The following is a 17,693-nucleotide window of genomic DNA, read 5'->3' as shown; positions in this document are numbered from 1 at the left end:
AGTTACATTAGATACCACCTTGGGCATAAAGGAGGGCTTAGTCCTTAGGGAGTCCCTGTCTGCATGGAAGATGATGAAGGACTCAATGGCCATCAGTGCCTGAAGTTGTGAAACCCTTCTGGCTGAGGTGATAGCTAGTAGAAACGCAGTCTTTCAGGAGAGGTACCTTAGTTCTGCTGAAGCAGCAGGTTTGAAGTGTGGTAAAGTTAGTTTTTCCAAAACATAATTCAGGTCCCAGGCTGGAGTGGTTGGCCTTCTGGGAGGTCTGATATTAGAAGCCCCTCTGAGGAATTGTTTAATCAAAGGATGGGAGAACAGGGGCTGTTCTGTATCAAAACGAGCTGAAATGGCTGAAGCATGGATTTTAATAGAGGAGAAGGAGAGGCCACTATTAAGCAGCTCCACTAGGTAGTCCAGGATAAGAGGGATGGAAGGTTGTGAGGTACTGCTCCCTCTGGACTGGCTCCAGGAGCAGAATATTTTCCATTTTCCTGCGTAGGATTTTCTGGTGCTTTGCCTTCTGCCCTCTGTGATAATGTCAAGGACCTGTTTGCTTAACAGGGGCCCCTTGTTTGCCTTTAGAGTATTAGCCATGCAGATAATTTGACAGCCTGCAAGTCTGGGAGCAGCACCCCCCCCCCCCTGAGTTTAGAGGTCTGAGATCAGGGGAAGCTGCCTGGGAGGCTGTAAAGTCAGGCTGGAAGAGGCTGTCAGTCAGAGGTTCATGGCTAGCCTGCACAGAGTGTAAAATTGGGTCCCTGTTTGCTGATGTACCACATTAAAGAAGTGTTGTCTGTTTTGATAAGGAAAACCCCTGGCTTGAGATGGGGTTTGAAGGATGTCAGAGCCTTTTGTACTGCCAACATTTCCTTCAGGTTGATGTGCAAGGTAAGGTGCTGGGCATCCCAAAGACCTTGGGTGCACCTGCCTTCTAGGTGAACACCCCAAGCTATGTCTGAGGCGTCAGTGGTAATGGTCTGCCCATTTGAACAGTTTGTGAAGGAAAGAACCTTGTTCTTGGCACAGGCCCCCTGCCCACCAGAGAAACTCGGCCCTTATACAGGGGATCAGAGGGAGAGAGGTCTCTAGGGGTTGAGAATGCTGACACCAAAGGTTCTTTAGGTACCACTGAAGTTTTCTCATGTGAAGCCTGGCCAGAGGAATTAGAAGGATGCAAGATGTCACGTACCCCAAGGCTTGCAGAACCTTCCTCACAGGGAGGTGACTTCTGGAAGCCAGCTGTGTAAAACAGACAAGCAGGAAGCTCTGCTTTTCTAGGGATAGGAAGGCCATTCGGGATGCTGTGTCCACCCAAGAAAATGATCTTCCTGGAGGGTGTTTGCCTTGACTTCTCGTTGATGGTGTACCCTAAGGAGGTTAGGAGGGTTTTGACAAAGAGGAGGTCCTTGAGGAGTTTTTCTTTGCGATCTGCTTGAATGGGGCAGTTGTCCAGATAAGGGTAAATTTGTATATTTTTCTGTCTGCAAAAGGCTACAGTCGGGGCTAAGCATTTGGTGAATACCCTGGGAGCAGTAGATAAGCCAAAGGGTAGTGCAGAGAACTGAAAGTGCTGTGAGCCTGCTCTGAAGCGAAGGAATTTCCTGCAGGATTCCCTTATGGGGATGTGGATGTAGGCATCTTTTACATCCAGGGTAACTAACCAGGCATTTTTTGTCAGCATAGGCAGCAGCTGCTGCAAAGTTAGCATTTTGAATTTGGGGACCACCAGGAAGGTGTTCAGAATAAATAGATCCAGGATGGGATGCCAAGTGCCCTCTTTTCTGGGAACAAGGAATAGTCTGGAATAAACGCCTTTGCCTGTTTGATCTGAGGGGACAGGTTCTACTGCCCCTTGGGATACGAGAGTTTGGACTTGTTTCAATGCCTCTGCCCACTGATTTGGAGGCAAGTATGGATACCCTTTTGGAACTGGGAGTTTGTTGAAGGAGAATTTGTATCCCTGAAAAATGATCTTTAAGACCCATTGGTCATTGGTTACAGAAAGCCAATTTTCTTTGCAGAGGGAGAGCCTTCTTCCTAGTTTTTGGTGAGTGGAAAGAGGGCAGATGGGGGAGAGAGAGTCATTGACAGCTTTTGCAATAGAGGGAGGCTTAGAACTGCCTTTGGAGTGGAAGTGGTCCACTGTTTGGTTCTCTGCTGTACCTGGGATAGGAGTCTGGGTGGTCTGTCCCTGCGGGGCTTACCTTGCCCCTGTCTGCTAGATGCATGAAAGGATCAGTGTTTTGAGGGAAAATTCCTGCTGAACCTAGGAGGTTGTTCCTGAAGGAAGTCTTTTACTGTTTGCATAGATTTTGCTTTGTCTTCCATCTTTTTAAGCACCTCTTCTGGTTTTACTCCAAACAAGCGGTCCTTATCTAAGGATGCATCAAGTAATTTAGATTTGACATGATCAGGGAGAGATTGTTCCTTCAACCATGCATGTCTCCTGATGACAGATCCTGACACTGCTGCCTTGCATGAGGGCGTCATATCCACAGTATAATGAGTGTTTAGCCACTTGACAAGTAGAGTGCAGTAAATCTGCTAACTCTGTCGAATTGCCACAGTCAGGATAGGTTGAAATATTTTGTTTTAATAGTTTGAAAGTGTGTTGTTGATATTTTAACATGTAGAACGGGCAGTTGAGTGCTCTAATAGCTAAGGTTGCAGAGGTGGAAACAGTTTTACCCCATCTGTCCAGAGCTCTGGAGTCCTTGTCAGAAGGAATAGGATTCTTTACAGAACTAGCCCTAGCTCCTTTTGGTCCCTGTGTAACGACCTCCAGGTCTGCAGCAAGATTTCTGTACAGGTATTTGTGAGAATCGGGTACTCTGTAATACCTGTCAGGTTTTCTGGGAGCAGGTGGAAGGATGTCATGAGTTGAGCTGGATTCATGGTAATCAACCACCTCTAAGATTGGAGGAATGGCCAAGGGTCTGTGCTGGGGCAGGTCTAGAAACTCTCTTAGTCTTTTCTTAGATTGAGGGAAGTCCTGGGATTCCCAGTGGAAATGTTCCCTAAAGGTGTGAAGGGTTTCCCCAAAGGAAATATCTTCTGGTGGTGAGGCAGAAAGGATGGATTCCTCTGCATCTGAATCCGCACAAGCAGTCAGAGGTTCTTGTTTTTCTTCAAAATCTGAATAATCAGTCTCCTCAGAATCCTGTTCTGTTAGTATTTCAGAAGAAAGGTCTCTCTTCCTTTTAGAAGGAGTGGCCTGACTACCCCTGATAAGGGTAATAAGATCCTCTACCATTTCAAGCATTTGAGCTTAGGGTGAAATGGTGGCTAGAGGTAGTGTTCCTAGGAGTGACCTTGCCTCTAGACCTAAGAGTATCCAACTGTCTGGGAGAAATGGTAGTCAGAGAAGACGTCACTTTTTTGTCTAAATTCGGTATTGTGAAAAAACTCCTCAGAAACCAGTGCCTGCATCATGGCTCTGGACCCAACCAAGGCAGACAACCAAAGGCCTGCGAAGTTACTGTACCGGGCATCAGGGGCAGCGAAGGCGCTTCACTGAATTCTGAAGAACTGACGACCTGGTTAGTGGTAGAGTCGTCAGAAGGCTGAGCCTTGTGTAGTCTGTCTCCATTTTCATCCTTACGTTTTTTCAGCATGTCTACGGACTGTTGGCTGACGGACGCCATTTCGGAATTAAAATACCTGGCTACAATAAGAGCTCTACAACAAACGGTTCTCGTGTTAAAGAGGGCATAGAACCGGCAATGGGGGACATTGTGGTCTGAGCCTAAATAAGTGTCGAAGTATGAATGGAAGTCTCGGTGTGGTATTTGCTTTCCGTAGGCGAGACAATTGTTAACTTTTTCAGACATCGGTTTGTGCAAGAAAAAAAGGATCCCCAAAGGGGCACGTAGCTTTAGACATTTTTAGCTGCAATTCAAATTCTGGTAGCGACCGACTGGCACACTTGCGAACTGCTTCTGCTACTGGCTCCACGGCCACTGACAACCTGACGTCAAGCAGCAAGCAACAGCAGCTGACGCAGAAAAACTTTGACTCTGGTATTCGGGCCAGCCGAGGGCTACCACAGCAGGGATAACCCACAGGTGATGACTGCAACAGTGAAACATGAAAAACATCTTCAGAATTCATGGTCTACACACACACACACAGAATGAACTGTGCAGTTTTGTTTGGTTCTTGTATAAAATGAGTATGCATGATTGAAAGACATCTCCCACTTTGTAGGATATTCCTTGCTTCCACAACAAAGAAAATTTGGTCTTTAAATTTATACATCTCAAATGTCACAAACACACATCTGGCCTCTTATGTTCTAGGCTGATTTGGCATTAAGTGCATGAGCCTGCTTCAGTTTGCTCTGCATAGCACAGCATGCAACTCTGTCTAATTTGCTAGCTTATCTTGAGCAAACAATACACTGTCCATTCCCTCAACTCTCCGATATCTCAGTATGTACTTATCTATCTTTACTGACTGGGAAAGTCCAACTGGGCAGAGCCCACTTCCGGCACAGGCCTTGGGAGAAAAGCTCCCTCACAGTACATTCATATTAACTGTGTTCTTTCTATTGAGTTCACCTTCCATGCCCACCTGCTTCTCTTCAAGACCTTTATTTTGTTCCACAAGAGACCATATTTCTTTTTCAAGCCCACAATCCCCTTTCTCAATGACTGAATGGCATTGGCATGAGTTCCTACCACTGCTGACTCATGCTCCTTCACCTGGGTAAAGTATTCTGTCAGGTACATACTATAAATCTCACATGAAAATGTCTTTTACATCTACCAAGACAGCTTCCACCACTACAGTTTCATGCATAGTAATTTAGTTGAGAGCCTGGAGATTCAGCACTCTGGTCACTGCTCACCATCATGGTTTCCCTTTCTGTCAAAGAACTCCATTTCTCTGTTGACTTGCTTTCTTCCATTTTTTGTTGTTCTCTAAAGTAGAGTCGGGTAAAATCACCCTATACTTCTATACCAAGTTACACACATCTTCACTGCCTTAGCTAGTTCAGAAACCAATATAGGACATGCAGAGGAAAAACAGCATCCATCTCCAAAGAATAAGATCTGAGGATGGCTCAGATGCTTAATGTCAGGTTATGCTAACACAACTAACAGAAGCTAAGATGGCTTCAAAATTGGCCATTAGGGGTGGTTATCTTCAGACCACTGCCTGGGAAAAACACTGCTTCAATGGCAAGACAATAACCAAAACATTTGAAGATTGTGAAGGGAATAATAAAATACTTTCTAGTTTCTTTTCATCAAGTACATTCATTCATGAGTGAATACCATTAACATAAACACAACAAGAACCCCCCAAAACCAGAAAACAAACCTCTACCAGCTCTAAATTTCTAGACAGGATTCAAAAAATAGAAAGAGCGAGCATCTTCCCATCTCTTTCACTACTTTGTTTTAGTAAAGTTTTATTTCTAGTTTAAAATTAGTTTGCTCTATACTTCAGAAAGTTTTTATTTTTATTTTATATTTTTTTTTAAATCAGACTGATCACGCTGCTATTTTTGTAAAGTAAAAAAAAAAAAATAGTGTATTCAAATATATACCCAATACATACAAAGTAATTCCAGGTGCAAATTATTACTGTGATTATGCAGTCACCTGCCGCAGATGTACCTGTGGATTGGTGGTGATATAAAACCCAGGCACTCCAGCTTTCTCCAGGGTAGTCTGCTGATCAATCACCTTCTGATCCAACTCCACGACAATCTTCTCATCCATCATCCTTTGCTCATCTTTAATCCGTTGCTCAAGAGACTGAAAGAAAAAAAAAAAAGCACTTAACCACAACCAGTGTAGCAAACAGAACCCATACCCTACAATACCAGGCATCACAAGTGGAAAAAAAACATACTAGTTTGACAGAAAAGCATTAATCAAACTACTGGAGGACTCGCAAAGTCAGAACAGTTATTTCCTAAAAAAAGGTACATCAGCTCAGTTGATTGATGTTTTTCCTTATAAAATACATACCATACACCCTATATATCTGGCTGCCATTATGACATTTTCAGATGGCAAGGTACAAATACTCAAAATGAATTAAAAAAGAATGTATGTAACTACATAACCATACTGGAAGGCCAGAAAGGAATAATAGAGGAAAAGTGGTATGATGATTAGCACTTATGCAAGAGTTCGAGTTGATCCACATAAAGGAGCTCTACATTGATGGATCCTTGGCTGGTTTAATAATTTTAATGATCACAACCTTGCATCATTTAAGAAATTTTCCCTGATTTGGGACATACATGCACCTATTCCAATGTGCACCATAATGTCAGTCATGCTGGGAACATGAAAGTAACACCCCTTTCCCCATACCTGCCAATTCATCTCCCATCCCCACAAACTTTACTGCAGTTCAACAAATAACGTCACTATTCTTACCTTCATAGTTGTTTTATGGTATTGCCACCATCTTTGTTTTTTCCATAATCCTTTCACAGTTTGAAATCATTTCCCCCCTTTTTTCTGTTACTTTTCATTGTGTGATGCATTGCCTGCATGCGATTCTCTGTGGAATGCCCTCTGCCTTTGATGTCATGTTAAGCTTGTTAATTCATTGTGAGAAAGTAAAGTTGTGTACACTTACCATAAATGTAGATGTTTGAGTGTTTTCACTGTTGCAGTCATCACACTTGGGTTATCTGCCTCCAGGTAGCCCTCAATCAGCCCGAATACCAGAGTCTTAGGATTTCTGCGTCGGATGCTGTCACTTCTTTCATGATGTCAGGGGTATAAAACAGGCAGCAGACGCCATTGCATCCGTTTTTCTTGCCCCAAATGTCAGGAGCCCCCAAATAGGAAGCTAGTCTATGGTGGGGAACACCATCAGTAAAAAGTAAATACCAAAAGCCATTAGGAATGGCCATAGACAGGAGAGGTAGAAGGATAGACAAAGCCAGGGGGCTGGAGGGAGGGAAACCAGGACTGCAACAGTGAATACACTCGAACATCTACATTTATGGTAAGAGTACACAACTGTACTATGTTCTTCGTGTTTCACTGTTGCAGTCATCACACTTGGGTTGATTCCCAAAGCTGAGGACGGGTGGAGGCAGTCAAGAAGTGTTAGGGCTGGCTAGTAGGCCTTGCATGACTGCTATAGCAAATCCAGCTCTGGATTTAGAAAAGATTGGTAAGTGGTAATGCTTGGTGAAGGTGTGTACAGAACTCCAGGTTGCAGCTTCCAGAATGGCAGGGACTCCTCTGAGAGATGCTGTAGAGGTGGAAGCAGCCCTAGTGGAATGTGGTCTGATCTCTTGTGGGGTAGGTTTTCCATGGTGCTTGTAGCAGAAATTGATGCAGTGTGCTATCCATTTGGAAATAGTTTGCTTTGAAATGGCCTTACCCTCTGCCCCTGTAGCAAAGCTGACTAGCAGCTGGTAAGGTTTTGTCCTATCAGGGTAGAACCTGAGCTGTCTGTGCATGTCCAAGGAGTGCAGGATCCTTTCCCCTTTATTCTGAGGGTTAGGGAAGAAGGTTGGTAAATGGATGGATTGGTTTAGAGCCACACTGGACACCACCTTAGGCATAAAGGACGGGTTAGTTCTGAGGGAAACCCTGTCAGCATGGAAAATAATGAAGGGTTCCACAGCCATTAGTGCCTGTAACTTGGACACTCTTCTTGCTGAAGTTATGGCTAAAAGCAAGGCTGTTTTCCAAGAGAGGAATTTTTTAACTCTGCTGAGGCTGCAGGTTCAAAAGGGGGAAGCGTGAGCTTTTCCAATACAAAGTTAAGGTCCCAGGCAAGGGTGGGTGCTCTCCTAGGGGGCCTTAAGTTGTTAGCCCCTCTCAGAAACTGTTTGATGAGAGGGTGAGAAAATAGAGGTGGCTCAGTATTATAATGAGCTGAGATGGCAGAGGCATGAATCTTAATGGAGGACAAGGATAGGCCTCTGTGGAGTAGCTCTGCTAGGTAATCCAGGATTATAGGTAAGAAGGGCACAGCGGTGTCCTTCCCTTGGGACTGATTCCAAGAACAATTTCTTTTCCACTTTTCAGCATAGGATCTCCTAGTACTAGGCTTCTGGCTTCAAAAATGACATTCAGCACCTGTTTGCTGACGGTTGCTGATGGTGTATTCAAGGGATAAACCAGGCTGTAAGGTTTAGGGTTTGCAATTGTGGATGCAAAATCTGTCCCTCCTGCTGAGAGAGCAGGGTAGGAGTCTGGTGAAGGTGCCAGGGTGGCACTGTTGTCAGATTGTGCAAGAGGGTGTACCAGTGCTGGCGAGGCCAGTCTGGGGCAATAAGAATTGCCCTTGGCCTGTCTTGTTTTATCTTGAGTAGTACTTTGGAGAGGAGGGGCAGAGGGGGAAGGCATAAACAGAGAGGTTTTTCCATTGAAAGGATAGGGCATCCACCTTCCAGGCCCTGCTGTGGGGATTCCTGTTGCAGAATTTGCTCAACTGGTGGTTCTCGGGGGAGGCAAATAGGTTCACCTCCGGTGTCCCCCACCTCTGGATCAGAAGGTTGAAGGTTTTGGGCTCCAATTTCCACTTGTGTGGGTCTAAGAGATTTCTGCTTAAGTTGTCTGCCAATGAATTTTGTTTGCCTGGCAGGAAGTGAGCTTGTAGATGCACCTGGTTGCTCAAGGCTGTATTCCACAGAGCCATGGCTAACCTGCAGAGTGGGTAAGAATGGGTTCCCCCTTGCTTGTTTATGTACCACATAACTGTGGTGTTGTCGGTTTTTATAAGCAGCTGTCCTGGAAGGATTAAGTATTTGAATGCTGTCAGTGCATTCTGTACAGCTAGCATCTCTTTTTGATTGATGTGCAGGAGAATCTGTGCTGGGTTCCAGTGGCCCTGTATGCATTTGCCTGCCATGTGAGCCCCCCCATGCATAGTCTGATGTATCTGTTGTCAGGGTTTGGACAGCGAGGGGTTGAGTGAAAAGCAGTCCCTTGTTGCGGTTGCATGCTTCTGCCCAGCAAAGGAACTCTGCCCTTAGACAAGGAATGACTGTTTCCAGGTCCTGAGAATGCTGGCACCAAAGACTTTTTAAGTACCACTGAAGTTTCCTCATATGCAGTTTTGCATATGGAATTAGCAGAATACATGAGACCATGAACCCTAGGGCTTGCAGAATGTTTCTTGCAGATAGATGGGTTCTGGTGGCCATTTGTTTGAAGTAGTTTGTCAAACAGATCTGTTTTTCTGAAATGAGAAATGCCATCTGGAAAGCTGTGTCCAAGCTTGATCCCAGGAATACAATCTTTTGACTGGGCACCAGTTGTGATTTCTTTTCGTTGATGGTGTACCCCAATGAGTGAATCAGGCAGTCGTCCAAATATGGGAACATTTGGATATTTCTCTGCCTGCAGTATGCGATGGCTGGAGCCAGGCACTTTGTGAATACTCTGGGCGCAGTAGATAAGCCAAAGGGAAGAGCAAATAACTGATAGTGCATAGAGCCTGCCCTGAAGCGTATATATTTTCTGCATGACTCCCTTATGGGGATGTGTAGATTAAGTTTCTTTTAAGTCTAGAGTGACTAACCAGGCATCTTTGGCTTGCATAGGGAAAAAACATTGCAGGGTAAGCATCCTGAATTTTGGGACCACCAGAAAGGTGTTGAGAGTTGATAGATCCAGGATTGGGCGCCAAGAGCCCTCTTTTCTGGGCACCAGGAAAAGTCTGGAGTAGAAACCCTGCCCCCTTTGTTCTACTGGAGCAGGTTGAATAGCTCAGAGATTGAGCAGGGAAAGTACTTGTTTTTGAGCCTCTGCCCACTGGTTTGGAGGAAGGTCTGGAAACCCACTTGGGGTTGGCAGTGTATGGAAGTAGAATCTGTACCCATGGGATACAATGTTTAGGACCCATCTGTCCTGAGTAATGGACATCCATTTTTTTGCATGAAGGGCAAGTTTTCCTCCTAGGGGCACAAGAAATTGGGCAGGGCTGGGCAGGATAACCGAAAAGTCATTGTGAACTTTTTCCATAAGGGGGTGGTTTATCACTCCCTGTTTTTGAGGTGGGGGCACTCCACTGTTTAGATCTCTGCATAACCTGAGACTGTAGTCTGGGTGTTCTGTTTCCCCTGGGTTTGGTCTGAGAAGGCCTGGAGGGAGCTGGAAAGGACCAGTTTTTAGAAGGCCAATGCCTACTGAATCTAAATGGTTGCACTTGTAAGAATTCTTTAATAGTTTGCATAGATTTAGCTTTTTTCTTCCATCTTTTTAAGAACCTCTTCTGCTTTGGTGCCAAATAAACAGTCCTTATTTAAAGGGGTGACTAGTAATTTGGATTTGACATGATTTGGCAAGGTTTGTTCCTTCGGCCAGGCATGCCTTCTCAGTACAGACCCAGTGACTGCAGGCCTGCAAGATGCTTCTAGGGCATCAAAGCCACATTGCAGAATATGCTTACTAACTTGGTTTGCAGAATGCATTAGCTCTTGTAAATCTCTATTTTCTGCACAATCTGAAAGTAACACCCTTTTTTGTTTAATTAGTTCCATAATATGCTGCTGGTACTTCAACATGTGAAAAGTACAGTTTTGTACCTACCAAAAATGTAGATGTTCAAGGATCCACATTGCTGCAGACATAACCTGTGGGTAGTCCGCTGTCCTCGGTCGGCCCGAATACCAAAGTGTTAGGCTGGCGTCGGTCATGGCCGCTCAGAGCTGACGTCAGCACACAGTAGTACTTAAGCGCATGACCGACGCCATATCCTCAGTCTTTCTTGCCCCAGATGTCAGAAGGCCTAAAAAGGAAAGGCCATAGCCAAAACAGAAATACCCAACAACCAACATAGATAAAATAATAATAATTATCCCAAAAGAAACACAGCAACCCCAAACTATAGAGGGGAAGGAGGGAGGGAAAATTGGACTGCAGCAATGTGGATCCTCGAACATCTACATTTATGGTAGGTACAAAACTGTACTATGTTCTTCGTCTCACATTGCTGCAGTCATAACCTGTGGGTAGAATCCCAAAGCAAAGGTAAAGGGAGGCTGGCAAACTAAAAAGCATTAGGAGCTGCCAACATGCCCTGTAAAAACTGCAGTGGCAAACCCAGCCCTAGACTTAGAATAAAGAGGGAGATGGTAATGTTAAGTAAAAGTGTGCACTGAACTCCAAGTAGCTGCCTCCAAAATATCCTTAGTAGCTACCCCCCTTAAAAAGGCAGTAGATGTGGCGGTAGCCCTAGTGGAATGAGGTCTGATCCCAGCAGGAACATCCTTTCCATGATGAGAATAACAAAAAGCAATACAATGGCCAATCCACTTAGAAATAGTTTGCTTAGAAACAGCCTTCCTCTGTGAACCCAAAGCAAAAGAAATAAATAACTGTTGAGTCTGCCTGAATTCTTTAGTTCTGCTCAAATAATAGCGTAACTGCCTGTGAATATCCAAAGAATGCAAGACTTTTTCCCCTTTATTTTGGGGATCAGCATAAAAAGTAGGCAAATGAATAGACTGGTTTAAGGCCACATTAGAAATAACTTTAGGCATAAAAGTAGGGTTAGTACGCAAGGACACCCTATCCTTATGAAATATCAGGAAGGGTTCAACTGCCATGAGAGCCTGTAATTCAGATACCCTCCTAGCAGACGTAATGGCCAACAAAAAAGCAGTCTTCCAGGACAAAAACTTCAACTCAGACGTAGCTGCAGGTTCAAAAGGAGGTAAAGTAAGCTTTTCAAACACAAAATTGAGATCCCAGGAAGGAGTAGGAGCTCCACGTGGGGGTCTTATGTTTTTGCCCCTCTAAGAAATTGTTTAAACAAAGGGTGAGAAAATAAAGGAGGGTCACAATCATAGTGAGCAGAAATGGCTGCAGCATGAACTTTCACGGAGGAAAAAGACAAACCCTTGTCTAATAATTCAGTAAGGTACTGTAGTGTAAAACTCAAATTAGGCACTGAAACATCAAAGCTCTTTGCTGTGCTCCAAAGAAAAAATCTCCTCCATTTATCCGCATAAACTTTTCTAGTACTAGGCCTTCTGGCTTCCAAAATGACATTCAAAACTTGTTGAGGAAGCTGAGACCCCCCAGGGTCTAAAACAGAATACGCCAGGCTGTCAGATGCAGGGACTGTACCCTGACATTGAGAAAATGATTGCTTGCCTGGGACAACAGGTGTGGAATTGGTGGCAAAGGCCAAGGAGGCTCCTGTACTAAACTCCTCAACAGAGGATACCAGTGCTGACGTGGCCAATCTGGTGCTATTAGAATCATGCAAGGCTTGTCCTGCCTGACTTTCAAGAGTACCTTGGGAAGGAGAGGCAGAGGAGGGAAAGCATAGACGTGAAGGTTGTTCCAACTGAAAGATAGAGCATCCACTTTCCAAGCTTTTGGGTGAAACATCTTTGTGCAAAATTTTGGCAGTTGGAAATTTAGTGGAGAAGCGAACAGATCTATGTCTGGAGTTCCCCAAGCCACTGTCAACTGTTGGAATACGTGAGGATCCAATTTCCACTCGTGGGGATCCACAATTTGTCTGCTCAATACATCTGCTAAGGAGTTCTGTGCTCCTGGCAGAAACCGTGCTTGAAGAGTGATGTGCAAACACAGAGCAGTCTCCCACAAAATCATAGCTTGTCTGCAAAGAGGGTAAGAATGGGTTCCCCCCTGCTTGTTGATGTACCACATGACTGTTGTGTTGTCTGTTTGAATCAACACATGTCCTGGTTGAAGCAGATCCTTGAAGGCCATCAGGGCAAATTGGACTGCTAACATTTCCTTCATGTTGATATGCAAATGCTGTAGTCTGGGAGGCCACGTGTCTTGAATCCATTTCCCATTGAAGTGTGCTCCCCAAGCCAGGTCTGAGGCATCTGTCGTTAAGATCTGACTCGCCTCTGGTCGGGTCACAGAGAGTCCCTTGTTTAGGTGACATTCCTGAGCCCACCACAAGAATTCCTTCTGGATGCAGGGTATTATCTGAATGACAGTGTCCAAATCGTGGCAGTGTTGAGTCCATACACTTTTGAGATACCATTGTAGCTTCCTCATATGCAGTTTGGCATTGGGAAGTACCAGAATGCAAGATGCCATGAACCCCAAGGCTTGAAGGACTGTCCTTGCAGTCAGCCTGGACATTACTGATAATTGCTGGAAGTATAGGTGAAGATTTCTTTGTTTGTCCGGGGTCAAAAAAGCCATCTGAGAGGCTGTATTCAGTCTCACACCCAGAAAGCACATGTCCTGAGAGGGTACTAGACTGGACTTTGTTTCGTTCACAGAATACCCTAGGCACCTTAAAACTGCCATTACATACTGTAGATGTTGAAGTAACTTGTCTTTGTCTTGTGCAAGAATCAGGCAATAGTCCAGATAAGGATAAATTTGTATTCCTTCTCAGTCTTAAGAAGGCTATCACAGGAGCCAGGACCTTTGTGAACACCCTGGGCGCAGTAGATAAGCCAAAGGGCAATGCAGAGAACTGATAATGAAAAGTACCAGCCCGAAAACGCAGGAATCTCCTGCAGCTGGGCCTGATAGGAATGTGAAGATAAGCCTCTTTGAGATCCAGAGTTACCATCCAGTGATCTTTGCCTAGCAGAGGCAGAAGTTGCTGTAAAGTTAACATCTTGAACTTTAGAATGTCTAGGTATGTATTGAGAATGGACAAATCCAGAATTGGCCTCCAAGTGTTTCCTTTCTTTGGTACAAGGAACAGGCGAGAATAAAACCCTAGGCCTACTTCTGACGGAGGTACCCCCTGGATTGCCCCCATTTGCAAAAGCAAAGAAATCTGTTTGTGAGCCTCCAGCCTTTGCTGAGGAGGTACATCTGGCATGCCTTTGAAAGGAGGAAAGGTGTGAAAATAAAACTTGTAGCCTTGATTTATAATGTCCAGCACCCATTTGTCCTGGGTGACCAAAAGCCAATTTTGTTTGAAAAGTGCCAACTTTCCTCCTAGAGGAGCTGCCAGACAGGAAGAATCTGGCAGCTGGAGATACAGGTCATTGGGTCTGTTTACGAAAAGGCTGACCCCTGCCCTCACCAGAAGTTTGTGCAGGAGAACTCCAAGTCCTAGGTCTGAAAGAACCCTGAGCGTGAGCTCTGCCCCTACCACGTCTAGACCTGCCCTTAGACTGAAAATCAGAAGAAGGGTAAGACCATCCTTTTGCAGGCCAATTTCTGCTAAACTTAGGGGGCTGCACTTGCAAAAATTCCTTAACCGTCTGCATGGACTTAGCTTTGTCTTCCATCTTTTTCAAAACTGACGCCACAGGAGAACCAAAAAGAACTTCAGATTGAAGAGGAGCATCCAAAATTCGAGCTTTAACATGCTCTGACAAATTTTGATCCTTAAGCCAGGCATGCCTACGAATAACTGAACCAGTAGCAGCCACCCTGGAAGAAGCCTGAAGAGCATCGAAGCCACACTGCAAGGAATGCTTACCAACCTGATCTGAGGCATGAACTAAGTCCTGCAATTCCTTACACTCTATACCCTCAGCTAAAGCATCAACCTTAGATTTCAACTGACCTAACAGAAAGTTCTGATACTTCAGCATATGAAACTGGCAATTTAAAGCCCTCATAGCTAACGTGGAGGAGGTATACACTTTTTTACCCCACCTATCCAAAGCTCTAGAATCTTTATCCAGAGGTACTGGATTCTTAACTATAGAAGCCCTGACACCCTTAGGTCCTTGAATAATAGTTTCCGGGTCAGCTCTAGGACTCTTATAAAAAATATTTATGAGCCTCTGGAACTCTGTAATACCTGTCTGGCTTGACAGGGGCAGGGGGTAAAGAATCAGGATTAAGGGAAGCCTCAGAAAAAACATCCTGAACAACATCTAAAACAGGGGGAATAGCCAAAGGTCTATGTTGTGGCAAAAACAAAAATTCCCTAAGCCTCTTACGAGAATCTGAAAAATCCTGATCTTCCCACTTGAAATGCTCCCTCATGGAGTGCAAGGTTTCAGAAAAGGAAAAATCCTCTGGAGGAGAAGCAGAAGGACAGGAATCCTCTGCACCCGAATCAGAATAGGGAGGAAAATCCTGAATATCCTCAGCTGAAGACTCAGAGTAATCTGAGGAATGCTCCAATCCCTCTAAATCTGTCTCCACCCTAGGCCTCTTCTCTGGAGGGGGCATAGAACCCCTGATTAAAGTAATCAAATCCTCTGCCATTTTCAACATATGCTTTTTAGGAACAGAGCCCGAAGAACTAGGGCTGATGCTTGTTCCAGAAAGACCAGGTCTAGCTTTAGCAGGGCCTTTAGTGACAGAAGTATAAGGCCTAATAACCTTTTGTAAGGATGGAACTACAGAAACTTGAGAAGCCCCCTCGGCCTGACCTAACTCCTGAGAGACCAATTCCTGTAAAATTAAAGGTTCCCCCGTGATTCAGCCGAGACCTCGGCTGGATCCACAGGTTCAACCGTAGATTCCATAGAAGCGGCGTCCGCAACGGACGACTCATCCTGCTTAGACTTTAACGACTTATCTTTTCGCTTTTTTGTGGTAGCGGGCGTCGGAGGATCCGACGGCATGTTGTAGTTACACCGCTTACCGAAAACAAGCCTAGCACAGTCTAATCTGCGTTTAATGGTGCGCTTATTAAATCTAGCGCAAAAGTGACACCCGACTACGTCGTGCTCAGGCCCCAAGCAAGGAATACAGAGAGAGTGATAGTCCCTATGAGGTATCTCCCACAAGAAATACAATTATTAACTTTTTCTGACATCCGGATTTACTGAGGCAAGAAAAGAAAAAATATTCCCCAACGGGGTACTTAGCCCAACTTGGTCTTCGGTCTGAAACTCGAAAAATGAAAATTTCAGGACGCCGAACGGCACTTGCAAACGCTGCTTCTGCTTCGGACCACGCGGCAAGAAAGACTGAGGATATGGCGTCGGTCATGCGCTTAAGTACTACTGCGTACTGACGTCAGCTCTGAGCGACCATGACCGACGCCAGCCTAACACTTTGGTATTCGGGCCGACCGAGGACAGCGGACTACCCACAGGTTATGACTGCAGCAATGTGAGACGAAGAACATCTGGCAATTCAATGCCCTGATGGCAAGAGTTGCAGACGTACATACCTTCTTTCCCCATCTGTCTAAAGCTCTCGAATCCCTGTCTGAAGGGATAGGATTTTTGGCTGTAGTAGCTGTAATACCTGTAGGGCGCTGGGAAATGGTCTCTGGATTCGCAGTAGGATTCTTGAAGAGAAATTTGTGGGAATCAGGTACTCTGTAGTACCTGTCAGGTTTCCTAGGGGCTGGGGATAGAGTATCTGGAGTAAGACTGGATTCCATAAAAACATCATCTACAACATCGAGGACTGGGGGTAGCTAGAGGCCTGTTTTGAGGCAGCTCTAAAAATTCTCCGAGTCTCTTTTTGGACTGAGGGTAGTCTTAGCATTCCCAGCAGAAATGCTCTCTTAAGGTATGCAAGGTTTCGCAAAAAGAAAAATCCTCTGGAGGGGAGGCAGAGGAAATGGAGTCCTCTGCATTTGAATCCTCATAGATTGATAAGGGCATGTCCTGATCATCAGAAGGGTCACAGTCATCTGACTCCTGGTCTGCGGAATCAGAATGAAACTCAATTCTTTGTCTCTTAGCAGGGGAAGGCTGGCTTCCCCTAATTAGGGTAATCAGGTCTTCAGCCATTCCAAGCATTTGTTTTTGTGGCATGGGAGCTTGAGCATGCGCTTTGGTCATCAGTTTTCTAGACGTAGTGTGTACTCTAGGCCTCAGAAACTCAGTAGTTTTAGCTAGAAACAAAGTTGTCGGTTTAATTCTAACATCGGTAGGTCGGAATACACCCTCAAGAAGTCGGTGCCTGCACAGCAGCTCCGGATCCATCCAAGGTAGAGACATCCACAGGTTCCATAGTCGAAAAAGCATCTCGTGACATACCGGACTCCGAATGGGTCTCAGCAGAGGCCTGTGTATCGGGCATCAGGGGTTGCAAAGGCATCTCACTGAGTACCGGCGGACTGGCGACTAGCTTAACGGAAGCATTGTCGGCAGTTTTGGACCTATGCGGTCTGATCGGTAGTCAGGTGGCTTATTGAAGCCATTCGGAATATGGAGAATGGGAGCGAAAGAATTTAGCGACAAAGATAGCCTGACGACGAATGGTTCAGGCGTTAAGACAAAACCGACAGCGAGGGACGTCGTGGCCTGGGCCTAAACAGGTGACGCAGTAAGAATGAAAATCTCTATGAGGTATTTGCTTTCCACAGGCAAGACAATTGTTAACTTTTTCGGACATCGGTTAGAGCAAGAAAAAAAGGATCCCTAATGGAGGACTTAGCTTTAGAAGACTTCAGGATTATAAACTTGAAAATGAAAATTTCAGGTAGCGGACGACCGGCACTTGCGAACTGCTTCGGGCTCCTCCTCAGAATGATTTAATGGCATCGGCTGCCTGGTTTATACCCCTGATGACCTGATGTCATCGAAGAAGCGACAGCATCCAACACAGAAATCCTAAGACTCTGGCATTCGGGCTGACTGAGGGCTACCTGCAGGCAGATAACCCAAGTGTGATAACTGCAACAGTGAAACACGAACATCAGGATGTTTTTTTGAATGGCAGCAGTGATATCCAAGTTGCTAGTTCTAAATCCTTGAATGACCCTTGAATTCCACAGGCATTTGGATGACAGAGGTATTTATGATGTGTGGCCTGCTCCATACCACAGTGAAAGGCAAAGGTTTATTCATGTAACTATTCAGAGGGTAACAGACAGAT

The 17,693-nt window shown here is 45.1% G+C and overlaps 1 protein-coding gene across 5 annotated transcripts in view; it reads right to left on the bottom strand.

The window, feature by feature from the left end:
• LOC122799357 (protein DGCR6-like) overlaps window positions 1-17,693 on the bottom strand; it is a 557,275-nt gene that overhangs the window by 25,632 nt on the left and 513,950 nt on the right. For 4 of the 5 annotated variants that reach the window (XM_044068355.1, XM_044068356.1, XM_044068354.1 and 1 more), the window contains exon 5: window positions 5,610-5,765. In XM_044068355.1, the coding sequence (XP_043924290.1) occupies window positions 5,610-5,765 (156 nt within the window). The remainder of the gene's footprint in view (window positions 1-5,609; window positions 5,766-17,693) is intronic. The other variant, XM_044068358.1, reaches the window with a different exon arrangement.

This window comes from Protopterus annectens, chromosome 4.part0, assembly GCF_019279795.1.
Source record: "Protopterus annectens isolate FY-2018-M chromosome 4.part0, PAN1.0, whole genome shotgun sequence".
NCBI classification, from domain to species: Eukaryota; Metazoa; Chordata; order Ceratodontiformes; family Protopteridae; genus Protopterus; species Protopterus annectens.
Note: the sequence above shows the minus strand (reverse complement) of the source record. Positions and strands in the feature narration are given on the sequence as shown.